The 25429-nt window shown below is 36.0% G+C and overlaps 5 protein-coding genes and 1 pseudogene across 6 annotated transcripts in view; 1 reads left to right on the top strand and 5 right to left on the bottom strand.

The window, feature by feature from the left end:
- Positions 1-225: 225 nt before the first annotated feature.
- On the bottom strand, positions 226-3119 carry LOC103478680 (H-2 class II histocompatibility antigen, E-S beta chain-like; the record flags this gene model as incomplete). Its single annotated transcript, XM_081616906.1, has 6 exons — positions 226-1125; positions 1209-1237; positions 1353-1463; positions 2207-2488; positions 2682-2948; positions 3077-3119. Coding segments are annotated over 6 exons (756 nt in total), but the record flags the coding sequence as incomplete, so codon positions are not given.
- A 922-nt stretch (positions 3120-4041) lies between these two features.
- LOC103478679 (H-2 class II histocompatibility antigen, A-U alpha chain-like) lies at positions 4042-10479 on the bottom strand. Its single transcript, XM_081616905.1, has 5 exons — positions 10467-10479; positions 6333-6466; positions 5990-6253; positions 5622-5903; positions 4042-5522 (listed from the first exon to the last, which is right to left on the bottom strand). The coding sequence occupies exons 2-5, from the start codon at positions 6388-6390 to the stop codon at positions 5395-5397; spliced, it is 732 nt and encodes a 243-aa protein (XP_081473031.1). The 5' UTR covers positions 6391-6466; positions 10467-10479; the 3' UTR covers positions 4042-5394.
- Positions 7419-10332, bottom strand: LOC103478678 (H-2 class II histocompatibility antigen, E-S beta chain-like; annotated as a pseudogene). The gene is made up of 6 exons (XR_014091408.1): positions 9021-10332; positions 8617-8880; positions 8221-8502; positions 7896-8006; positions 7734-7759; positions 7419-7663 (listed from the first exon to the last, which is right to left on the bottom strand). The product of XR_014091408.1 is annotated as an H-2 class II histocompatibility antigen, E-S beta chain-like (transcript).
- On the bottom strand, positions 10473-21327 carry LOC103478716 (H-2 class II histocompatibility antigen, E-S beta chain-like). Its single transcript, XM_081616904.1, has 8 exons — positions 20640-21327; positions 17780-18264; positions 13009-13113; positions 12605-12868; positions 12209-12490; positions 11337-11447; positions 11177-11202; positions 10473-11100 (listed from the first exon to the last, which is right to left on the bottom strand). The coding sequence occupies exons 3-8, from the start codon at positions 13067-13069 to the stop codon at positions 11074-11076; spliced, it is 771 nt and encodes a 256-aa protein (XP_081473030.1). The 5' UTR covers positions 13070-13113; positions 17780-18264; positions 20640-21327; the 3' UTR covers positions 10473-11073.
- LOC103478681 (H-2 class II histocompatibility antigen, A-U alpha chain-like) lies at positions 14774-17712 on the bottom strand. The gene is made up of 4 exons (XM_008432684.3): positions 16359-17712; positions 15902-16162; positions 15534-15815; positions 14774-15444 (listed from the first exon to the last, which is right to left on the bottom strand). The coding sequence occupies exons 1-4, from the start codon at positions 16444-16446 to the stop codon at positions 15317-15319; spliced, it is 759 nt and encodes a 252-aa protein (XP_008430906.1). The 5' UTR covers positions 16447-17712; the 3' UTR covers positions 14774-15316.
- Positions 18203-25429, top strand: part of fam171a1 (family with sequence similarity 171 member A1) — a 28051-nt gene continuing 20824 nt past the window's right edge. Inside the window, exon 1 of the mRNA XM_008432685.3 lies at positions 18203-18598. Within this exon, the coding sequence (XP_008430907.1) occupies positions 18487-18598 (112 nt within the window). The 5' untranslated portion in view covers positions 18203-18486. The remainder of the gene's footprint in view (positions 18599-25429) is intronic.

Genomic DNA, 25429 nt, shown 5'->3' with positions numbered 1-25429 from the left:
TCAGATATTAGGGTTTAATTTGTCAGTCATTCAGAAAAGCTTATAAAAAAACATCGCATGTATCCGTGGAATTTTGTATGGCACCCTGAAAATGCTGTTTTTCTAATCTAATATCTGAGGCTTTTGCCAATTTCTGTACTTAATTTTTGGGATGGACTTTGTTTATGTAATGTCTCGGAGACTCCTCTAGGGAGAGCTGAAGTTATTATTCAGAAGCCAAACAATAGATGTGACATTTGATTTAGTTTTAATATGAATTATTTAGCAAATATTAATGATTTTTCTTTTTCTAACTGACAGGTAAAGTTTAGTATGATGTATGTTTCACCACAGAGCACCAATCTCTCCAGCTTTGACTTTAAATTCAAAGGTTTATTATTAGATGTGCTCATTATCAAATTTATTTTATAATTATCAGGAATACACATGAAAATGAGTTGTACAAGTCATCTTATTCTAACATTCATATAAAAATACACACATTCATATAGATTTTAAGCAGTATGCTTACACACTTTTATGCTTGCAAAAATAATACAAAAAATAATAATGATATGGGTAATACATTTCAAATACATTCAAGCAGGAGCTTTGAGCAAGGTTTTTACACAGCCGTGGAAAAGTCTATAATTTGATCTTGACTTGATAAGTATGGCAAAAATAAAACTGATTGGTTTTCCCAAATTTTGCACTTTTTCTATTCTCTAAAAGATAAAAATCTAATTAATGCAGTGAATTTCACATTGATTTTTAATAAAATGACATCCTTTAAATATGCTTTGTGACATCACAGATTAATTTTAAAATGTTACCCATCAATAATTTGGATTGTTGTATAATCAATCAAAAGAAAAAAGGGATATTTCACTACCTTTTTGGATGTTTTGCACAACTTTAAAATCAGTGTGTCCTGTAAAAATGCCAAACAAAGCATTAAGCTGAAGTATTTTTTTTAACCAATGTTAACACAATGTGCTTTAAGGTCTGTATTTGGAGTAACACTGGTCAAGGTTGGTTCCTTGTCGAGTGTTTTGTGGAGGAAGAAGCTGCAATCAAACTCAGCACCTTTTGCCACTGATCCTGAGACAGCTAAACTTAAACTTAAGGGTTGTTTCCGGGAATCTCCTGCAGAATCTATAAAAAACATTATGGCGTTAGATAAATGTTTCTGGAAATGATTAATATGTTAACTGAATTTAAGAGCATACCTCAGTTGTTGGCACTCTCACCCGGTCTGCTGTCAAAAGAAGCAAGAAAACCAATGAAGCTGACGTACCACTTTTAAAAACTATAAAAATAAAATATTTTATTGATTTTGATGGCATTTCAATTACTTTGAACGACTCTCTCACCAATTGATTTCTTCTTGAAGAAGATGAACCCCATGACTGAAAACAATGAACCCAACAGCAGCCCAGCTGAACCAACAACCAGCATGTTTTTTCCTGAACCCGGTTCAGGCTCTGAAAAAACATTTATTTTAAAAACAATGTTAAATTTAAATGCTTCCAATTCATACTAATGAAAGTTCACATCCATATTTATACCATATTTACACCCAGGCGCTGACACATTAAAGAAAGCCAAGTCAATAAAAGTTTGAATGATATGACAAATTATGCTTTATGCTTAGAGTCAATGTAAACTCACACAATCTTTTTTTAGATAGCTAAAATGTTCAAAAACCAAATTGCAAATCTTGCACTGAAGCAAGTGTTCACATTTTGTTGTAATGTTATAAAAAGACGGTCAGATAATGAGGTATGTGGTTTCAGTATTAATAGAGTTTACTCTCACACATTTACCTGCTTTTCGAGATGCCTGATTGTATCAGGGTGGATTTAGGACATATGAAAACCTGGGCTTGGGTAAAAACAGATGCAGATTCTTGGGACTGTGACATTTTACAAAAAATTTATATATTTATGCTTTGCTTGTTGTTTTTTGTTTAATTCCAGGTCAAATCATGTCTGAACTTCAGGCAGTTGGAGAAATATTCCAGTAATTTCCCAGTTAAGCACAGTAAATTGTCCCTTTAGTTAAATGTTATGTGTGTACTGCAATAATGGTTAATATAAGTGGAAGTGAGTCTGTTTCCTGAATGCATTTTATGTGAATGTGAGTACAACTGCAAATGTACAAAAGATTTAAAGAGTTAAAACTGAGTGCAAACAAAAAAAAGTATGTTATTTTCAGATGTTCTCACCCCAGTCATAAAGTTTTGGTTCCTTGAGGCTTTCATGCTCCACCATGCAGGTGATCTTCTCTCCAGGTTTAGGTGTGAACTCCAGGTAGCTGTGGATCTGATAAAGCCAGTGCCCATTGGGCAGCTCGTCAGTGGATGTCACACCCGATGTGACCTCCTTTCCGTCTCTCAGCCATGTCACTCTGATTTTCTTTGGATAGAAGTCGTAAGTGCTGCAGACGAGCTTCTGCTGATGTTGACTGTTCTCTGCCTTCACTAACCTCAACCAAACGTAGGGCTCCACTAGATAAAACAAAGACTAAATTTGTCATTGGATGACAAATATTTATCATAGTCATAACATTTGAAGAGTCACACTACTGCACCTTTATATGCTTTTATGTTTAAAACACGTGTTAATATGTTAACGCTAGATATATAACATATTTTGCCAAATACCTGTACAAATTTTTTTTTACCATCTTGTGAAAATTACCTGCAGCTGGTAGATTTTCATTTGCCAGTTGTGCACCTGTTTTGCAGCGGTTTATTTTCCATATTTGATGTGCCTGGAATCTTGACATCTTGTTGAGCATATCTGCATAAGCTTCGGCTTTCTCAACGAACGCCACCACTTTTCCCAAAGTGCTGTTATATTGGCCAAGTAAAATCTTATTGAAGTACAGTTGTTCCACTAACACAACATCATTGCTGTCAGGAGAGTTAAACTGGCAGCGGCCTAAATAATAGCCATAAAAAGCACCTAAAAAATAAGAAAAAAAAAGAACCATTATCAATAAATCCGGTGAACTCATTCCAACTATGAGAATGAGTACTTGAGTACAAGAGCAGCACCGCATATAAAGATTGTGTTGACCAAAAATCACGTACCTTCTGATGAAAACACCAGTAAAAGCTCCACGAAAATTAAACTTTGAGTTTAATTTTGTTTTCACATGTTGTCAGCTGACAGAAATCTGACTCACAGCTTACTGGCAAATATACGATTCTGCATAAGCAAGGAAGTGCAGCAGTAGATTTATCAACATTACTATTTTAAAGGAATAGCACCTCTACCAATAAAAACACATGTTCCACTTCCATTTTAGGAGGTGGAATAAAAGTTAATTATTGACAAGTCAATATAACACAAAAGATGGTTGCCCACCTTATCACATTTAAACAATTGGCACCTTTGATGATCAAAACAGGATTTGTTTTTATCTCCATGTCAGGAGATGGTAATTCACCATTGGTTAATCTTTCATTGAAAGAGTCAATATAAAAGGTAAGGTGAGGTAATTTTATTTATATAGCACATTTTCAGCAGTTCAAGAATTAGAAGGAAATACAAACAAAACAACAAAACTAAAATGTTCAATATGAATAAGTAATTTATAAACTAATAGGGTTTTTTTCTGAATTGTTTTGATAATACTAAATGTTGGTCCTCCATGTTTGATTCTATTACTAAGTATAAAACTAAATGTTAGTTCTAGTTGTTCTGGCTTGAGATCTAGATTTGAACAATATAAAGCTAGTTGTTGGTTCTCCATATTTGATTTTTGTTCAGGGTTGTTAAATAGATGGAACTTTCTGAGTTTTTTCCATATTTGCAAACTTTCGCTACTTCTTGCTCCGACATTAAAATTATATCGTTAAATGTTGGTCTAAAGCAATGAGTACTCCGCAATATCTAAACGTGGTAAACGAAAAATACAGACAGGGGAAAGAAATGACACATCAGGAAAATAGGAACATAACAGTCCACATTGTTACATTATTAGTTTTATTTCAAATGATCATTTATTTCAACACATACAACACTATGGACAAGGAAATGCTTTCTTATAGATAATAATAATAATAATAATAATAATAATAATAATAATAATAATAATAATAATAATAATAATAATAATTTAAACAAAAAGAAATGGATATTAAATGGAATAAGCAATCACCCCGACCTGAAAGGGAAAGCTGCTTGAACTGTAAAATCAAGAACATGACCTATCTCACAATATGAAGACGGCTTAAAATTTCTCAAAAGGAATAAATTAAACCTAAATCTAAAGACATTGACCAATACACCATTCCACTGCTCTTTTTATTAAGAACAAACTAAAACATATTCTGTTGATCAAGATTATGGCCTTTCCTTTCCTTTCCTTTTTTGTTTTAAAGCTAAATATCAGCAGGTATTAACATACATATGAGAAATCTGGTATCCACACTCTGGAATAAAATTGCTTAAATGATTAAGAGCAAAACTCTGAAGTTGCTTTGTGTACAAAACCCTTCTCTAAGTTTTAGATCTACCATGAGCAATAAAAGTCAGACAACTCAATAATTATTTTTTTTTTGCATGTTCAGTTTATTTTTGAGCATGTAAAACAATTTAAAAAAATCACAACGCTACCAGTTTTTTGTTTTCGGTTTTTCTCAGTGCATTTCCGGAATGTGATGATTCATGGTAACTTTGAGTTGTTTCAGAAAACTAGTTTATTATTGGTTGATCTAATGTTTAACACATTTAAGCATCTGGGAGCAATTTATAAGTTCAGTAAAAATAAAAAATAAAAAAAATCCATAATGGAACTAAAAATACGCTTGACATATTTTCACATCTTGTTCAAGCATTTTGCATGTAAAGACCTCTCCTACAAACCTTTGCTTAAATGTTGTGTAGGTTGAGACACTCAACAGAGACCCATATAATACATTTTGATCAACATGACAAAGGCAATTAAAAATGTAGGAAAAAGCAGAAAATTGTACTTAATCACTTGCCTGGATATCCAAATACCTTTGCAACTTGCCCAAAGGAACCAGAAACTGCTTTCTTGATGTGCAGAAGTTACACAACAATTTGAAGATTGAACAACAATTCTGAGAAATGCAATTAAGCAACTGTAAAAAACTGTAAAAATTATAAAAATATAACGTGACCTGTGAGTGGTTCTAGTCAACTATAATTTTGTCCTCCATGGCAAAAAACTTGAATAACTGATTTAACAGATGAATAACCACTAAAATACTTACAAATATGCAGGCTTTACGTCTGATAAAGCAAGTTCAAGAGAAATGCTACATAGTTTAAAGGTGATAAATTGTGCAGTGTGATTTTTTTTTATTCAAGTTGTTATATGAATATATGCATTTTTTTACTCCACCTTCCATATTAATCATCTTTAACATCAGATAAATCAGTTCGCTTGTTGTGCCTTGACAATAAAAAACACTCCCACAGTGATCCCCATCACTCCCAGACTCAAACCCACTCCACAGTAAATGGCTGGACCAAGACTTGGATCTGTGTTGTAAAATTCAACTTCTGTAAAAGAAAAAATTAAATATCATAGATCAGCTTTGCCATATTGAAATATTTACATTGTGTTTTCATCATATCGCATGAAAAAAATAAGGCATTTACCCCAGATTCTTGTCTTTGGCGTCTCCAGGGCGGGATGCTCCACGGTGCAGGAGTAAATGTCCCCCTCACTCTGTGTGAAGGTCAAAGTTGAGAACTGGCGGAAGGTTTGATCGTTATTAGGAGAGTAGTCACCGACAGACACTCCCCTCCTAACCAGGATGCCATTTTTAGTCCAGCTGACTTTGATGGAGGGTGGATAGAAATTATTGACAAAGCAGATGAGGCTGTTTTCTACACCAGGTTCTACCTCTCTAGAGGGGAAGATCATGCTGTCTGGAGGGTCTATAGAACGTCAAAAGACAGGAAAAGTTTCATCAGCATTTTATCAGCTATGGAAAAAGAGAAAATGACTGTTGAGATTTATTTACCTTTTTCTTCAGACACGGGTTTCATTTCATGTTCAACCAATTCCCCTATAGGTGGACACATTTTTTGATTATCCAGAGCATCTTTTAGGATATGAAATCCACCCAAAAGTTGTTGTGGATCAGGAGATATAACGGGCGGCACAGTGAACACAACCTCCTTCTTTGGGAAATCAATGTATAAAATCTGATCACCATCAAACTCAGACTGTATGTCGGTGCTGCCATCATCAAAGCAGCCCACAAAATAGGTTATTTCATGGGGATCTGAAAAACAATACTGTGGAATTTAAAATTCAACAAAACATTTAGCTTTTATTTGAACAAAAAACTAAACGGTTCTTACTTTGAGAGAAGACAAAATAGGAGTCGAGAATGAAGACAAGTAGAGCAGAGCACTTCATGTCGGACCTGCAGCTTGTAAATGAAGATATCTCTGTCTGGTGGATGGCACGCCTTTCTTTGTAGCCGTTGCCAACGCTGGATTTTACAGTGAAACATGTGACCAATGTGGTGGAAAGCTTTTACTACAAGTGTAAAACATTATGACTTTAATAGTTTGAAGGTAGTGTAATTTCATGATGTTATTTTTTGTCAGAGGGAAATTTGTCTTACTCAACATGCTGATGTTTTTTCCATACAAATTTTCTTCAGTAGATCCACATAGCCTCAGATTGTTTTCTTAATGATTTTTTCCTTCTACTGATTCTATAAAACAGGTGTGTTATCTGTTTGCTGGCAAAGCTTTTAAGATAATCATTTAATCTTGTGGCTCTCATAAATATGGTAGATAGCAAACCTGACAGTAATTTTCACTTAACCATGCTTGGCCCTATTTTTTCTACAACACCATAATAGTTAAAAAAAATACTGAACCCCAGAATGTGGCAAACATAACCAAAAAAGTGATAATTCAACTTTACATGAGCTTGCAAAAGGCATCAAAAACATTAGATCAGATGTAAAAATTGTAAAACGTAAAAAAACAAAAATGTGGTTGAATGGTTTTAAGGCACTCTGTGACCTATTAATATAAAATATTTGTACCTGCCAAGAAGCAAAAACAGCTGCCACTTCTCTCCTGCTGGTTTCCCTGTGTTTTAATCACTTCACTGACGTGTTGGCTAGTGAACTAAGACTCCAAGCTCAGTGTTTTTTAATTTAATTTGATAATAATATGTATAATGTAAAATACACAGTTACTAGAAAGTTAAACAAACACAGAAGGTTAAAATTAATTTTAATTATTAATCTTGTTCGTATGGTTGTTTTCTTAAAAAGGGTGTAATTTGTTCATTTGATTTCAAATTAGTCAGAAGATTGGTTTAGATAGTGATGTGGATTGTTTGGCAGTATCTTGACATTAAAGGTTTTTAAAACGAAACACAATGACTTTGCATTTGTATCATCCCAGTGATGAACTGGAAGAAAATGACAAAGAACAGGTTTATTTCTTGCTGTTTTACAATAGTGTTTTAGTACAGCATAAAATAAATGTGTTGCAATATTAGTGTTTGTCTGCAGAAATGTGTAAAAGGCAAAATAAAAAAACTTCAGGCATACGAATGCTTAAAGTCTCTCAAATGTGGGATTAAGAACAGTTTCCGATGCTTGATAGATGTGTGTGGGGCTTCTCAACATTCCTGCAGCCTAAAGGGTTTCTTCTGGACATACATTCTAGATAACAAATAAATAAAGTTATAATCAGGTGTATAAAGGTACACACAGGACAGAGACTAAAACTCACCTCTGTTGTAGGCACCACCACCCGTCCTGGGTTTAAAAAAAAAACACCAAAAAAGGTTAGAAAATGTTTCCATAAAATTTATTTAAACATGAATATAATTTAGATACTGAAGTCAGTTGTAAAAGTGTTTTTTTTTAAGTTTAAAGTGAACTATTGTCTCACCATTTGATGTTGTCTTGTAATAGATGAAGCCAGCAACAGAAAACAGCAAACCGAGCAGCAGCCCTGCTGAGCCAACAGCAATCTTACTCCACTTTGAATCCGACTCCGGCTCTGAAATCAGATTCATCATAAACACTAAGTTAGACTAAAATGCTCCTTGTTTCAATGTCTGGTTTCAGATTTATGCCAGTGCTTCCAACTATGCATTCATCTATCCATTTACCACATTATGAAAAAAAGAAGATTTTGAATTTAGAAAGGACTCCTTGGGTATAAAATGGTTTATTCATATAAACATTTTCTGCCTGCATGCAGATCATCTCACCCCAGTCATAAAGCTTCGGTTCCTTGAGGCTTTCATGCTCCACCATGCAGGTGATCTTCTCTCCAGGTTTAGGTGTGAACTCCAGGTAGCTGTGGATCTGATACATCCAGTTCCCATTGGGCAGCTCGTCAGTGGAAGTCACATCAGATGTGACCTCCTTTCCGTCTCTCAGTCACGTCACCCTGATTTGCTTTGGATAGAAGTCGTACGCGCTGCAGACGAGCATCTGCTGATGTTGACTGTACTGCGCCTTCACTAACCTCAACCAAACGTAGGGCTCCACTAGAAAACATGGACAAAACAAAAAATTCAGTAGACTAAATTCAATCCAGAGATGAGTATTTCATCCAGAAAAATACATCACTTTGATTTTTTCTTGTGCTGCCTTATGCTCACCTGCTGTTAGTAGTTTTTGTGCCAGTGGAGCAATTCTTTTGCAGAGATTTGTTTTCCATATCTGGTGCTTAATAAACTTAGGAATATTGTTTAGAAAAGTGGCATATTCTTCACCTCTTTCTGTGTATCCAATCACTTTTCTTACAGAGCTGTTGTATAGTACTGTCAGCATTTTGTTGTAGTAAACCTGATCCAGTAACACGGCATCATGACCGTCACTTGAGTTAGACTGGCACCGTTCCATCACATACAAATAGAAAGCGCCTAAAAACGAGGAAAAATATTTATTTAAATGGCAAATGCTCAATAATTACAGAAACACATTTTACATCTGAACCACACAGAAGCAACTGTAGTTAGAAAGTAATAAAAAATACAAACTGCTTTAGCTTAAAGTCACTTACCTCCTGGTGAAAATGTCAGAAAAAGCACCAGGAATACAGAGCAGCCCTGAGCCTGAGCCATCCTGTCAGGTTGGCAACAGAGATCCAATTGAGCGCTAACTGGTTCTGATCAGCAATGAGGAAGTACAGAAACAAATTTATCAATGTCACTTTTTCGGTGCAGGCATGGCGTTCTTGCTAATCCGTAAACACTTTTTGTTCTCCAATTCTGTTAATGTCAAATAATCTATGTTGTTAGTAGTTTAATGTCTAAATGTAAGGAATTATCAAGTGTTTGACTCTCTTCTTGCCCTTCCTCATGTCGCTCATTTGTTTCTCGTCGTCTTTCTCTATTTCCACTAGTTTGTGTAAGTTTCTTTTTTCCATTTAACTGTGTCTTTCTTCATCATGATCCTTCATAGTATGGGTAACATCCCTTCAAACCATGATAGAAACATTACTTACAGCTTAACACTCAAAACAGACGTCAGTGTAGGAGAAAACACAAATCTAAACATTTTTAGTGTTTTTGTTTTTAAATAAGGATGAAAAAAATATATAGTGTTTACAGTTTTTTTATATTCATATTCCAATTATATATTTGAAAGATGTATTTAGGAAGTGGTCCAGTTCTCCACAACAATCTCAGTTTCTTAGTGGCCATTTAAAAACATAATAACTGCATACTCCTGCATTAAGCCACGAAATCCTGAGGTAAACTATAAATGTAAAAATGACATCTGATGCGGTGTTAAATGTTCAAAATATATGGCATCTCTTAAAAACATTGTTTTAAACTTTACTTTCCATAAAAAAATACCACTTTGAATTTGTTCAGCTTAGAGATGGAGGTGCTACATGTAACAATGATTTTAGATGGACTCTTTTTCCAAGCTTTGGAGTTTCTCCTATTCTTTTAGTGGAAAGACCGACTTCAGGGGGCGTTCCAGTTGATTTTTTTTCGACTGGGAAGTCGGAATTTCTGATTTCCAACTACAAATATGAGCCTCAAAAAGAACTATAAACTCACTGTAAAAGAACAAGACTGATCTAACACAACTAAATTCATATGTACAATGAAGAAAACACAAGAATAAACTAAGAAACTAATCACAAAGTAATAAATTTTATGACAACACCCTTCTGACAATAATGAATACAGACATGAACAGAATATAGCAAGACCTAACAAACAAAATGAACAAGGGAATGACAAAAAAAAACACAAATAAAAATCATAACCCAAATATTTGAAGATTGTAACAGTTTACTATATTTAAATTTGTATCATTTAAATATAGTATTTGTATCATCCCAGTGATGAACTGGAAGAAAATGGCAAAGAACAGGTTTATTTATTGCTGTTTTACAATAGTGTTTTAGTACAGCATAAAATATTTTTGTTGCAATATTAGTGTTTGTCTGCAGAAATGTGTAAAAGGCAAAATAAAAAAATTTCAGGCATACGAAGGCTTGAAGTCTCTCAAATACCATACAATACCAACTTTATTTAAAAAGCACTTTAAAACAACCACAGCTGATACAAAGTGCTGTACATTAAAACACTACATAACAATAAAAAAAATAATAATGAAAAAATAAAAACTCTTACAGTTTAAAAACAAACATACAATTTAAAGATCCCGCTGGAGCTGAAAGCCAAGTAAAATAGATGGGTTTTAAGACGAGCTTTAAAAGTGGACAGTGAAGGGGTCTCTCTAACCTGCAAAGGCAAGTCGTTCCATAACTTAGGGCCCATGACAGAGAAAGCCCGGTCACCTCTGAGCTTCCTTCTGGATCTCGCTCCAAGAGCCGCTGATCTGCGGACCTGAGAGACCGATAGGGTATGTAGGGGTGAAGAAGCTCAGAGAGGTAAGCCGGGGCAAGATTATGCAGTGATTTAAAAACAAACATAAGAATTTTAAAATGAATGCTAAAATATACAGGCAGCCAGTGAAGTGAGGCCAGGACAGGGGTCATATGTTCCCTCTTTCGAGTTCCTATCAAATGTGGGATTAAGAACAGTTTCCGGTGGTTGATAGATGTGTGTGGGGCTTCTCAACATTCCTGCAGCCTAAAGGGTTTCTTCTGGACATACATTCTAGATAACAAATAAATAAAGTTATAATCAGGTGTATAAAGGTACACACAGGACAGATAAAGAGACTAAAACTCACCTCTGTTGTAGGCACCACCACCCGTCCTGGGTTTTAAAAAAAAAACACCAAAAAAGGTTAGAAAATGTTTCCATAAAATTGATTTAAACATGGATATAATTTAGATACTGAAGTCAGTTGTAAAAGTGTTTTTTAAGTTTAAAGTGAACTATTGTCTCACCATTTGATGTTGTCTTGTAATAGATGAAGCCAGCAACAGAAAACAGCAAACCGAGCAGCAGCCCTGCTGAGCCAACAGCAATCTTACTCCACTTTGAATCCGACTCCGGCTCTGAAATCAGATTCATCATAAACACTAAGTTAGACAGAAATGATCCTTGTTTCAATGTCTGGTTTCAGATTTATGCCAGTGCTCCCATCTATGCATTCATCTATCCATTTACCACCTTATGAAACAAAGAAGATTTTGAATTTAGAGAGGAAGCTAAACCCTGCACCTCAGTTAAACACAAACTTTATGGCTTGACTACAGTCATCAAATGACTATCATTATATTTAGGGTGCTCATCATTGAAGTGTTTTCATAAAGAAGACAATCTAGATGAATAACCTCTGACTCTTTGGGCATAAAATGTTTTTTTCATATAAACATTATCGGTAACACTTTTTTTGAAGGGGTGTGCATAAGACTGACATAACACTGTTATAAACATGAATAAGCCTTCATGAATATTTATGACAGTTGTCATAGTATCATTCAGTAAATTAGGACACTTTTAATGCAAAGTTGCTCTAAACGTTGCATTGGAAGTCCATTAAAAGTGCCAACTTTGCATTAAATTATCATAATTTACAAAATCATGCAAGGTTAGCATTTTTAATGGACTTTCAATGCAACTTTTAGAGCAAACTTTGCATTAAAAGTGTTATTTACCGAATGACACTTCATGACAACAGTCATAAATATTCATAAGGACTTTTTTATGTTCATGACAGGTGTTATGTCATGTTTATGACAGTGTCATGTCAGTCTTATGCACCCCTTCCAATAAAGTGTTACTACATTTTCTGCCTGCATGCAGATGTTCTCACCCCAGTCATAAAGCTTCGGTTCTTTGAGGCTTTCATGCTCCACCATGAAGGTAATCTTCTCTCCAGGTTTAGGCGTGAACTCCAGGTAGCTGTGGATCTGATACAGCCAGTTCCCATTGGGCAGCTCGTCAGTGGATGTCACATCAGATGTGACCTCCTTTCCGTCTCTCAGCCACGTCACCCTGATTTGCTTTGGATAGAAGTCGTACGCGCTGCAGACGAGCATCTGCTGATGTTGACTGTACTGCGCCTTCACTAACCTCAACCAAACATATGGCTCCACTAGAAAACATGGACAAAACAAAAAAATTCAGTAGACTATATTCAATCCAGAGATGAGTATTTCATCCAGAAAAATACATCACTTTGATTTTTCTTGTGCTGCCTTATGCTCACCTGCTGTTAGTAGTTTTTGTGCCAGTGGAGTATTTCTTTTGCAGAGGTTTGTTTTCCATATCTCGTGCTTAATAAACTCAGTATCATTGTTTAGAAAAGTGGCATATTCTTCACCTCTTTCTGTGTATCCAATCACTTTTCCTACAGTGCTGTTGTATTGTCCTTCCAGAATTTTGTTGTAGTAAAACTGATCCAGTAACACGGCATCATGACCGTCAGTTGAGCTAAACTGGCACCGTTCCATCACATACAAATAGAAAGCGCCTAAAAATGAGGAAATATTTTTATTAAAATGGCGAATGCTCAATAATTACAGAAACACATTTTACATCTGAACCACACAGAAGAAACTGTAGTTAGAAAGTAATAAAAAATACAAACTGCTTTAGCTCAAACTTACTTACCTCCTGGTGAAAATGTCAGAAAAAGTACCAGGAAACCAGAGCAGCCCTGAGCCTGAGCCATCCTGTCAGGTTGGCAACAGAGATCCAACTGAGCTCTAACTGGTTCTGATCAGCAATGAGGAAGTACAGAAACAAATTTACCAATGTCACTTTTTCAGTGCAGGCGTGGCGTTCTTGCCAATCCGTAAACACTTTTTGTTCTCCAATTCTGTTAATGTCAATCTATGTTGTTAGTCAGGCACGTGGGTTGGGGTTGCTTGAGCACCTGCATCATATATATATATATATATATATATATATATATATATATATATATATATATATATATATATATATATATATATATATACACATATATATTTATGAAATAAAAACAGGGCAATGTATTTTAATGCTCGATATTACCCATCAGATACCGTTCCCGCTTTGTTAAAATCACCCATCAGATACCGTTCCCCTTGTTTTACAGTGGGGGAACGGTATCTGATGGCCATATTTCACCCATCAGATACCGTTCCCCTTGTTTTACAGTGGGGGAACGATATCTGATGGCCATATTTCACCCATCAGATACCGTTCCCCTTGTTTTACAGTGGGGGAACGGTATTTGATGGCCATATTTCACCCATCAGATATCGTTCCCCTTGTTTTAAAGTGGGGAACGGTATCCGATGGCCATATTTCACCCATCAGAAACCGTTCCCCCTATGTTAAAATCACCCATCAGATACCGTTCCCCTTGTTTTAAAGTGGGGGAACGATATCTGATGGCCATATTTCACCCATCAGATACCGTTTCCCCTATGTTAAAATCACCCATCAGATACCGTTCCCCTTGTTTTAAAGTGGGGGAACGGTATCTGATGGCCATATTTCACCCATCAGGTACCGTTCCCCTTGTTTTAAAGTGGGGGAACAATATCTGATGGTCGTATTTCACCCATCAGGTACCGTTCCCCTTGTTTTAAAGTGGGGGAACGGTATCTGATGGCCATATTTCACCCATCAGATACCGTTCCTCTTGTTTTACAGTGGGGGAACGGTATCTGATGGCCATATTTCACCCATCAGATATCATTCCACTTGTTTTAAAGTGGGAGAACGGTATCTGATGGCCATATTTCACCCATCATATACCGTTCCCCTTGTTTTACAGTGGGGGAACAATATCTGATGGCCGTATTTCACCCATCAGATACCGTTCCCCCACTTTAAAACAAGGGGAACGGTATCTGATGGGTGAAATACGGCCATCAGATACCGTTCCCCCTATGTTAAAATCTCCCATCAGACCTGCAGAAAGAAATTACTAATAAAATATCTTACATATGCATAGTTGTATGCTCTATGTAGAGATTCTCCTTAGCTTTGATTGTATATCTCACAATTTTGTAATTTATCATTGTTTATTAAACTTTGAATGCTGAGAGGCTTCTATTCTAAAATATGGTTGGATGTGCCCTTTTTTTTTTTGAGCACCTGCCCCTTTAGTGGTCTCTGCACGGCCCTGTTGTTAGTTGTTTAAAGTCTAAATGTAAGGAATAATCAAGTGTTTGACTCTCCTGTTGCCCTTCCTCATGTCGTTCATTTGTTTCTCGTCGTCTCTTTCTCTATTTCCACCAGTTTGTGTATGTTTCTTTTTTCCATTTAACTGTGTCGTTCTTCATCATGATCCTTATGGGTAACATCCCTTCAAACCATGATAGAAACATGACTTACAGCTTAACACTCAAAGCAGACGTCAGTGTAGGAGAAAACACAAATCTAAACATGTTTTGTTTATTAAAATATACAGTGTTTAGTAAATTTAAAAATGACATCTGATGCGGTGTACAACATTTTGTTTTCAAACAGTATACAAAATATATGGCATGTCTTAAAAATATTGTTTTAAGCTTTACTTTCCATAAGAAAATACCACTTTTAAATTGTTCAGCTTAGAGTTGCAAGCACTACATGTAACAATGATTTTAGATGGACTCTTCTTACGAGTGTGTATTGTAAAATAAATGTGTGCCAGATTGAAACACAAAGTTGGTCTTAAAATCCTAACCAGGGGTAGTCGGAGTTTCTCCTATTCTTTTAGTGGGAAGCCCGACTCCAAGGGGCGTTCCAGTTGATTTTTTCGACTGGGAAGTCGGATTTTCCAAGTTCCAAGTACAAATGGGAGACTCAAAAAACTATAAACTCACTGTAAAAGAATGAGACTGGTCTAACACAACTAAATTTAAATGTGCAATGAAGAAAACACAAGAATAAACTAAGAAACTAAACACAAAGTAATAAACTTTACGTACAAACTAAAAACTTATGCTACATTTTGACTCTTGACAATGAAAAACACTCCGACTGTGATTCCCAACAAGCCCACACCAAGACCAACTCCACAGTAAATATCAGGCCAAAGACTTTCATCCTTTTTGATGATTTCTGCTTCTGTAGAGAAAATTAATAAATATAAAAATTGACATAAACAGACTTTATTTGTCAGAATAACATTTTGCATATATAATAAAGCTCTTTACCCCAGATTCTTGTTGTAGGCGTCTCCAGGGCGGGATGCTCCACAGTGCAGGAGTAAATGTCCCCCTCACTAGGTGTGAAGGTCAAAGTTGAGAACTGGCGGAAGGTTTGATCATTATTGGGGTGATATCGACTGAGTGACACCCCCTCTGAGAGTGGGTGGCCATTTTTAGTCCAGCTGACTTTTATGGAGGGTGGATAGAAATTATTCACAAAGCAGATGAGGCTGTTTTCTACACCAGGTTCTACCTCTCTAGAGGGGTAGATCATGGAGTTCGGAGCGTCTAAAGAACGTCAAAGAACAAACCAAAGTTTCACCAGCATTTTATCAATATTGTTATCACATAAAACTAATGTTAGGGTTTCTTACCTTCTTTTTGTGGAGCTTTATCTTTGTATTTCAACACACCTAGTATTCCTGAACACAGTTCCTTGTTATCATGAGCATCACGCAGGATACTCAAACCAGCTAAAACCTGGCTAGGGTCAGGATCAATGAAGGTGGGTACGGTGTAAACTACCTCGTCTGTTTGGAAGTCGACATATAACATTTCCTCGCCATCAAATTCAAATTGTATCGCAGTGCTGCCATTCTCAAAGCAGCCCAGAAAATATGTCATTTCATGGGGAACTGAAAAACAACAAAGAGGAAATGAATACTTAAATTGGATACAGAAGAAAAACACGTGCTTCCTATTTTTAAACATTATTTTGTAAAATTTTGCATACACTAACACATATCTCATGAATGAAATAACATCCAGAGCACAACATTTAATAAACAACATTTAACTTTATAGTTTAGTTTGAGCAAAGGTCATTCTTACCTAGACAGATGACGTTAACAGTGTTTAGAAAGAAGATTATGACAGTAGAGCCCTTCATCCAGATCCCGTTCTCGCTCCAGATCCCCATGATCCCACTCTCCTTCTACTGACAGTCAACGCTAAACTAGCCTAAAAAACAAGAGCAACTAGAAAACCCCCGTTGCCTCCTGGGAAAGCAGAGAGGTGAGGTTTTGTTTCACCTCTCTGCGACAGCTTCTCACTAACAATCAGCTTTTCTTTATAGGTGTGGCCAAAAAGGGAGTTTACAGGTGAACATGTGACAATAGGAGTTCAGGAGAAATCAACCATCACATTAGAAAAACATTGGATGACTTTGCAAAACATGACCAAAATAATAAAAATCAAGCTTAATCTAAGTATGCAGGATTATATTCGAGGTGTTATGAGCTAATTTAGACACACCATCATTGAAACCTGCCTGCTCTTGCCATGAAGTAAGACAGATAATTAATAGCATTTCACTAGACATGCCTCATTCAGATTAGTGTATCATTGTGACCCACATTATTTGGCCTGCGCATTAATCAAACATGAAGATGTTCATTTAACAAGACAACGCTAAATAAGGAAGATCTGAAAGGTGAACAAGCAACATTCCTCAGCGCCACCTAGTTTTACCAGCTTTTTTGTCCAAACACGTTTCTTCCAATCAGAACCAGGACAGTACCGTAGATTTTAGTGATTTATTAGCAGTGGTTAGTGGGGATTTTATGAGCTATCAGCTTGGATTATCTTTGGAATAAACTTAAAGGTGTCCTGATGGAACATAAATGATAACAAACCCTGCGTGTTTTTTTAAAACATACTTTGTATTTTGAAATTTAGAAGGTAAAACTGAAAAATGAAAAAGCAACAACACATCAAAATGTATTGCAATGTTCCTGTTTTGTCTCCTAAATCATTATTCAATGTCAAGATAAATCACATGTCCATATGAGCTGAGTTTTTGATCTTCTTTTACCTTTAAAGCCTGTTTTTTGGGCGCAAAAATAATCTATAAAATAAAATGTTTGGCTTTGGTTTTCCATAAATAGTTTATATGCCATTCTTTTGTGAAAACATAGAGAAGATTATTAAAAACATCCGTCACGTTACAGACTACATCCTATTCTTTTTTTTACTGTGTCAATGTTTTCTATACTAATTATGTATGGATTTTACATGAGTACATTTATAGAACATGATAGGCAAAGAATACTTAATACACAGCAGAATTGAGAAGGTTCTGCAATGTATACAAAATCCTCAACAATAACAAAACACTAACTTTTACATTTTCAAGAAAATCATATTTTAATTATGTTTTATTGTAGATCTATCTGTGTGACAGTATATAGCATAAGTAACATCTATCCATCCATCTGATCTGATAATAAATAAATAGAAAAACTGAGACTGACCTTAATAATCATGAGATTATATGAAATGTTAAAGTACATTAAGAAATATTAACATATATGTAAAATGTCTACATTTATAATAAAATAAATGTGAAAATCTGTACAAAAGTGTTTCAAATTTAAAACATTACATATCCCTTTGCTGAAGCATATTGTGAATGAATTTATTTCTTGACCGTCAAAGTGAATCACCATAAATAACTCCGTTAGAAAAATAAATAAAATAAGATTTTAAATTAAAAATATTGTCAAGTTTCATTTGCTTCTTAATTAAACAGCTTTAGATCCAGTGCTTTTCAATTAGTGAATTTACATATAAACTGAGGAATGAACAGAAATCATTGCTTAAATCATTGCGCTTCTTTACCAGTAGGTGGCGGTAGACCTCCATAGATGTTAGCGGTGCTGCGCGTGGAGCAAGCCGCCTGTTGGTGCTGTTCTGGGGCATGAGGCTCAGAAGAATGGGGCCGTCTTCCTCCCTGACCCTGGTCCGTCGATAGAAAAAAAAGGGCTTGGGATGCACGACGGGGCAGATGAAACACAGCTCTCCAGGCATAAAATCAGGACTGCTGATGCCGCAGAAACATGGGGTGTCGCATTTTTTGCGGAATAAACGCAGTTGTTGACCTGCTGTGAGTTTTTAAAGTCCAAACGTTTGGTTTCTACTTTGTTTCTTGAGCCGTTTTGCTTTGATACTAACATCTGCAATGATGTGGGTTGTGGACTGGAATCGGACCGCTGCAACTGTGCTCTGCCTTTTGGGATACCTTACCTTCAGAGCTGCAGCCAAAACCTCAGCGGAGGCCACAGCGTCGCAAGGTAAAAAAAAGTTAATTTAATGTTTTGCTTGTTTGTGCGGTCAGAAAGGAAGGCTAGCTGGCCGCCGTAGAGGCTAGCGGAGCCGCTAGTCAGCTCGGATGCTGAGGGGGAATCTAACCAAGCTAACGTTAGCATGTTAGCTGGAAACACACTGAAACAAGAAGTTTACCATATTTAAAGTGGTGATAATATACTATGAGATTAAACCCATAATTTAGTAATTCACTCTAACCTTGGGGAATATATAAATTTAAAATCTGGAAACCTCAATATAATTTAAAGATGACTCCAGCTGTTGGGATTTGTCTTTTTAAGTTAGCCTTGTTTTTCGCAAGTAAACAATTTTAACGCTCTTCTTTGTGTTAAATTATAGTGCACTGTATTTCAAGTGTTTCAAAATTTATATTGCATGCTTTAGGTGTAAGAAAGTTACTATATTACCTTTAAAAGTGAGCGTGACCAAATTTAAACCAGTTCAGGTTCCCGGTCTTTAATTTTTTTTCAGTGTTTTTATTTTTTGTTGTTTGTTTTTTTTAATCTGTGGGTTGAAATATTGAAACAGTACAAAAATAACAATAGATATAGAACCATTTCTACTATTTTTAAGTTAATTTATTATTTTAAAGCACAAATTTATGTAAGAGATAAAAGAACAAAAATATTTCTTTAATCGTTGGTTTTTATGTATTGATATGCTCACTTAAATGATTATTTTACTTTTCGCAATTGACAGCCAAGTGATTTGTTCTTGTTGTTTTGTTTTTACATATCTGGATGCAGCATAATAAAATAAATTTCATGTTGAGTGATGCATTAAAATTATGCTACAATATGATTATTTTTAATGTGAGTTTGAGTTATTTTTAACAACAGTGTATGTAAACTTAAAAAGCAAAGCCAAGCCAAAATGCTACAAAACAAAATAAAACATTCAGTGAAAATGTTTTTTTTCTCTCCACAAAGTAAGGTTTCTGTGTTGTTTTCATGTGAGATTTAGTTTTTGTCATTGTCCAAAATGAAATTTTTTTTTACTTTATTCAAACTATATTTAGTAACTTTATAGTTAAAATTCACAAAAACAAAACTTCACACCACATTTTAAAATAATTAAGCGAATCACCGCTGAACAGTAAAAATACATGAAAGACTTAATAAACAAATTGCTGCAAACATTTTAGCAGACTTATGATTGTTCTTTCAGTTCCTCCTGGACTGACATCAACCCTACTGGCATTTTTTATTTTGTGATATCTCAAATACTGAAATAGGCACCAAAAATGGCTGAGTTTTATGAACAAGCTCTCCTAAATTAAGGTGTTTACCTGGATGTAGATGCTAGTAGCTTACTCCATAGGAATAGTCTTAAAATTCTATTTATTCACTGTTATTTGCAGAGAATATGATAACAGAAAACAGGATTATGAAATGGGTTGAAGGTGAGTGTTAAGCACTTCAGCAGTGCCGATAAGAGCAGCTACAGATGTCTCAAAGTGGATGTGTAAAGTGAACATAACCCTGCCTTCTCTGGCAGGTTTGTACAATAAACAGATCTGTCATGGTGTCTTTTCACCGCACAAAGCAAAGCCCAGCAAAGATTTAAAGCGGCTATAAATCCCAGTTATCTGTTGTTATCTCATCCAGTTGCTAACTTCAAAGCTGCCCTGTCATAGTAGCTAGTAACATGGAATCACATCTGTTTTACTCATCACTTTTATTTATCATCACAAGCACACACACGTCGCTGTTGTCTGTGTTCACTTACTGATGTGGCTGGCCTACATTTGGGCCTGTCTCAGCACTTGTTTTTACAGAGGGATTGTAAATGTAAACATACAGCTACTTTCCCTTTAAATAAGCCAAGAGTTTGTAGTGGAGACAAGTTTTCCTTTAAGCTGCTGACTGAAGGTGAGATGCAAAAAAAAATAATAATAATAATAATAAAAATCCTGATAATTTTCAAGATTGTGAAACTTTTAAGTTCATTCTGTCCTCGGCTCTCTTGTTTTCTGCTCCTCTGGTGTTCACTTTGGCTCAGACTGACCTTTAGTTGTCTCAAAGGAGAGCGAGCTCAGGTCGATACTCGGCATTCATCCTGACGTATCATGCAAGCAGCCTGGATGAGTGGAGCCAGACAGACATTCTCCCTGCAGATATAGATCTCGTTTACGTTACTGCTGCCCGGAGGAGGCGTGGTGGTGTTGCATCCTTTAACGGAGAAACATTTTGTGATGGAGACAAACCAAATCACATCGTCACCATCTAACAAAGCCTGGCAATTAGAGCACTAGATCTTGGTGTGAGGACTAGCATGTGTCAGAGCATTAAGAGCGGTGCATTTAAAGATTAGGCCGGTGACCTTTTAGCCTTACTGTGTTTTGACGGGAACTGAAGAGAGTCCATTTGCTCTTTAGTCTGATGACGTAATCTAATTATCTCCCCCTCCTGGTGCGTTAATGAGGCTGGCATTACCTTTAAATCCAGAGGAAGGTAAAAATAGCAGTCTGGACCCGACTCTAGCTTGATTCCTTATACCTGCAGTAGTGGCGCTGTCTTATTTAAACATGGGATTTGTGTATATTTTGCATTGTCAACTTTGGTCCATGCTGGCACATAAGATGCTGTCCTCCCATTTTGTTTGTTCCTTTTTCATATTGACATTTGTTACTTTGCAAGTAAACAGCAGCACTGACCCTGCAATTTATAAGAAGCCAACCAGACGAGCAGACTCACTTTTTTTGTGGAGGGCTTAAAAATAAAGAAGCTGGAATAATTTTGTATGTCATGGAGTCGTCTACTCTGTTGAAGTCTACTATAAAATATTCACTTTTTTCACCCCTTACAAAGCATAAGCCTTTGCTTGTGATTTTTAAAGAGAAAACTATGTAATAAAGCAACAAAATGCACAATTGACTGAAGGAAAAAGTCTAAGCAAGGACAGAAAGAAATGCGGTGCTTGATAGAAATTATTTATCTACGTAATGGAAAGTAACTTATAAATGTTTTGTTGGGCTGCATGATGTTAGGAAATTTTGTGATATCAGGTGGGATTTATGCCTGTTTGCGTCTTTCCACACTTTTTTATCTGTGCTTCCTGTCCAGTGTCAGACTGTCCACATTTTAAAAAGATCAATTATTTCCTAAAAAAGCCACTCAATGTTTGTTATTAGAAATGGATATTTTTAAAGTGGAACTGAAAACAAACTTGATATAGTGCAAAGCATAATATCACTATTTGTCCAAACCTTTTTGCTAAACGTCTTAATTATAGATGAGTGGACTTTTGGACCTGTATAAATAGGACATTTTTTATTACTGAAGTCATTTTATGATTTATGGTGATGCATTATCATAATATGCCTTACTTGAATGCCATCTTATAGTGTCTTTCCCATTTTAATTAATGTTTTTAGAGAAACTGGCCTCTCTGTGCCTCATCACCCCCCCCAGCGAAACAGGAAGTGACTTTGTTTAAAAGTTTTACATCTGTTAAAACAGAAATAACTCTTCAACATTCATCAGTAAATTGTTGAGCTCTTGGACATTTTACCATTTTTTTTTATTTATTTATTTATTTTTTATTACTTTCCAAGAAATGCTGCTGAGAAGCATCCCCACAGCATGATACCTCCACCACTCTGCTTCACAGTGGGGATGGTTTGTTTGTGGTGATGTACAGAGTTTGGTGTCCAGCAAATGCATAACCTCGTCTCATGGCCAGAAAGCGCAATTTTGGTCTCGTCAGTCCAAAGATCATGCTCTTTTCACATGAAGTCACACATCTTAGGTTGTGACTTGAAGCAGAGCATCTTTACTTGCTGGTGATGGAGTTTAGACAGCAATACATCTGCCGCAAATACGGTTTGATGAAAACTAAAGAACTTTCATCCAGATGACGATGGAGTCTCCCACATGCTGTTTGGCAAACTAGTCAAACTTTGAGTTTTCTTTAACAGTGTCTTTGTCGTTGCCACTGTCACTTGACTGGTGAAGAACCCAGGCAATAGTTCTTGCATCTCTCATTTCAGTTGCTGAAGCTTGTAAATCCTCTCTCACTAGTCTCCATCTTGGATTGTCACTCGGTTTGATCTAGGTAGATTTACACATTTTTCTTCCATTTCTCAATGATGGCATGTTCAGTGTCTTAGAGATTTTCAATAGTCCTTTGTCTGCTTTGCTTTGAGTGTTCTTTAGTCTTTATGCTGTAATGGTAGCCAGTACTGATTAACCATTGATTAGACCTTTCAGACACTGGTGACTTTGTTACACACCCCAGTTGTCTATGTTATATCCATTTATTGTGAGACGACCAGTACTCACTGGTGGTACTGCTCTTGAATTGGATCAGTCACTGTAAATGAGGTAAATTTTTATTCAGTCTTTTAATTTATACTATGAAATATCTTTGTCATTATGGTTGTAGAAATTTGTTTTCAGTTTGATATTATGCTTTTTAAAAAATTATTATTTTAACAAAAAAGCTTAATTTTTGTCTTGATTTATTTGTAAAAGCAAATCAATCCTCCCCCCAATGAAGAAATTTACTTTAAATTAAAGGTTGTCTACTTATTAAATATCCAGTTAGAACTTATGCTAATGCAGTAGAAGATATTTTAATTTTAAGTATTTTTACGGTAGAGGTGCTGGACATGCCAATAAAGTTGGAGGTGCCTGTTTTTGTTGTTCACTTTTTCCAAGCTCCTCGTTTTCTTTTCGGTATTGGTGATATATTTGTTGTGGTTGAAGAAGTTAACCCAGTGATGCAGTTACACGATTACATTTCAACAGTTCAAATGTTGAATTTAATTATTAATATTTCAGTATGAATATAGCCATCATACTGCGTAGTGTCTGCAGAATAACAGCAGAGGATGCAGTGAAAGGCGTCTTCTGCTCTTTAACTCTTCTCACATGACTGCAGGATGTTTTTCTAATTATCCATGTGCTTCTAATTGAGATGATGAATTGGCCCTTTTTCAGGTTACTGTTCTGTGCTAAAGTGGTGAAACTATTTGCTATGATATTTGACTAATTTTTTAAAACTATTATTTAAAACCTCAGTATAACATTTTTACACTCTCTTAATACCTGGTGTGGTTTGTTTTGCATGATTTGTAATTGGTTATCTGAATTTTAAAGGTTTATCAGAAAACGTGAATTGGCATTTCTTTGAGAATAACAGATTGTCTTTATTATATATTAAAGAACAACAATAGACTTTACATCTTCAACGTTGAGTGGTCAATAATTATTCGTAATAAGAGAAGAGGCAACATCAGGGGATTCCTGTAAAAGACAAGAAAAATAAGGGGATTTGGTGGGTTGAAATGGTTATTTCAAAACATGGATGAAATCATGTCAAAGTTGACACTTGAAACCTCCTTTAGCATTTTGTTAGTTGTAACCTGAATGAATCACAGTTTGACATGTGGAGAAATAAAAGTTTCCTTTTTTGGAGCTTCTACATGTAGTCTTCTCTCAATAACGTCTTCTTGACTGAAGATTGTTCTCAGTACAATCTGTAGCTCTTAATGCAGTGCTTTCACTGATCTGATTTTTGAGTTTCCGTCTGGCTAGTCACACTGAAATCTATCAGGTTCTGGTCACCACCCCATTTTTTGGTGAATTTCAACGAACCCACAAGTGAAAGTTATTCATCGAACATGCAAATGTTTGCTGTACTAACAGAGAATTGCCGTAAAATATAGATAATTTATCCAATACAATATATTTAAAGCCCTGTGAGTAACTTCTATAAATACCAGATACGAGGTTATATTTCAAGAAATCAGTGTTTGGTTGTTAAAACCTCAATTGACCCCTAGTGGTGAGATAACCACTAATTATGCTACACCAGTGAGTCCTTGTGAGTCTATTATTACGCTAAGTGTTGTGTGCAAGCAAGACAACATTTTCTCTTCCCCCATTTGGAACTGCATCTAAATATTTCACACACCCAGTGGAGGCCAGCCATACCATCCATTACCAGCTCATTACACCTCTGGTGAAAGGTGCTGCAATGAATGGCCTCTCCAAAACGTAATCCAAGGTGTAGCATGAGTAAATATGCACATGCATTCTGTCCTCCTCCTGCACTCTGTGTGGTCATTGATTCTGCTTGCATCCAAACAGAGAGCCGCCCTGCTGCTTTGACTGCCGTCGTAGGTGATAATTAATCTGAGATCGCAGCGTTGGTCAGATCAAACGTTTTCATGCCTCTGTTTTCCACCCACAGATAGGAAGTCTGTGAAAAAGAAGAGGCAGATTTGGAAATGTAGAGGCTTGGACCAGACTGATCGCCTCCTTTTTTTTCTGTGTGTTGGAGTAAAGAAGGGAGACTCTTAGCTTGTTTAACCATGATGTCACCTCAGTAGTGATTTATTGGATGAGCTCTGGGAGGAGACTGTTGGATTTGTACTTGTGATTTAAGCCCGACTCTCTCAGGGGAGTATTTCTTTTTTAAGTGAACACAGCTGGTACCCCTAGCAGCATATCTGTGGGAGTGGGACAGGACGTGAGGTCATAAAAGGCAGTGAAGACTTTCTTGTTGAGGGGGGGTTAAATCCAGGCTTGCATTAGAGTGGTAGTGATATAATAAAGGAGAATGAGGTAAAGACTTGAAGCAGATCTTCACTCTGGAGGATAATCATCTGTTCAGTGTGAGATTGACACACTGTTCTGCCAAATCTGGCCTCGCACTAAGCACCAGTTACCTTCCACCCATTTCTCTCCGGCAGAGAAACTATTGTTAGGTGGAGCCTGCACTGTGGCTGAACTCTCCTCTCCATATCGACAGAGTGGTTTCCCACTGACCAGAGGATCCCTGAGTGGGGG

The sequence above is a fragment of the Poecilia reticulata genome, chromosome 16, assembly GCF_904066995.2.
Source record: "Poecilia reticulata chromosome 16, P_reticulata-male-v2, whole genome shotgun sequence".
Taxonomy (NCBI): domain Eukaryota; kingdom Metazoa; phylum Chordata; class Actinopteri; order Cyprinodontiformes; family Poeciliidae; genus Poecilia; species Poecilia reticulata.
Note: the sequence above shows the minus strand (reverse complement) of the source record. Positions and strands in the feature narration are given on the sequence as shown.

What these genes read in the sequence shown, in the direction of transcription:
- LOC103478716 (XM_081616904.1), bottom strand. Translation starts at nt 13,069, where the DNA reads ATGGCTCAGGCTCAGGGCTGCTCTGGTTTCCTGGTACTTTTTCTGACA. An exon ending in ACAAAAACTACTAACAGCAG is followed by an intron (nt 12,491 to 12,604) that starts GTGAGCATAAGG and finishes CATGTTTTCTAG; the next exon opens with TGGAGCCATATGTTTGGTTG. An exon ending in ACCGAAGCTTTATGACTGGG is followed by an intron (nt 11,448 to 12,208) that starts GTGAGAACATCT and finishes ATCTGATTTCAG; the next exon opens with AGCCGGAGTCGGATTCAAAG.
- LOC103478681 (XM_008432684.3), bottom strand. Translation starts at nt 16,446, where the DNA reads ATGGGGATCTGGAGCGAGAACGGGATCTGGATGAAGGGCTCTACTGTC. An exon ending in TGTTAACGTCATCTGTCTAG is followed by an intron (nt 16,163 to 16,358) that starts GTAAGAATGACC and finishes GTTGTTTTTCAG; the next exon opens with TTCCCCATGAAATGACATAT. An exon ending in GCCTACAACAAGAATCTGGG is followed by an intron (nt 15,445 to 15,533) that starts GTAAAGAGCTTT and finishes TTTTCTCTACAG; the next exon opens with AAGCAGAAATCATCAAAAAG.
- LOC103478679 (XM_081616905.1), bottom strand. Translation starts at nt 6,390, where the DNA reads ATGAAGTGCTCTGCTCTACTTGTCTTCATTCTCGACTCCTATTTTGTC. An exon ending in CTATTTTGTCTTCTCTCAAA is followed by an intron (nt 6,254 to 6,332) that starts GTAAGAACCGTT and finishes ATTGTTTTTCAG; the next exon opens with ATCCCCATGAAATAACCTAT. An exon ending in ACCCGTGTCTGAAGAAAAAG is followed by an intron (nt 5,904 to 5,989) that starts GTAAATAAATCT and finishes GACGTTCTATAG; the next exon opens with ACCCTCCAGACAGCATGATC.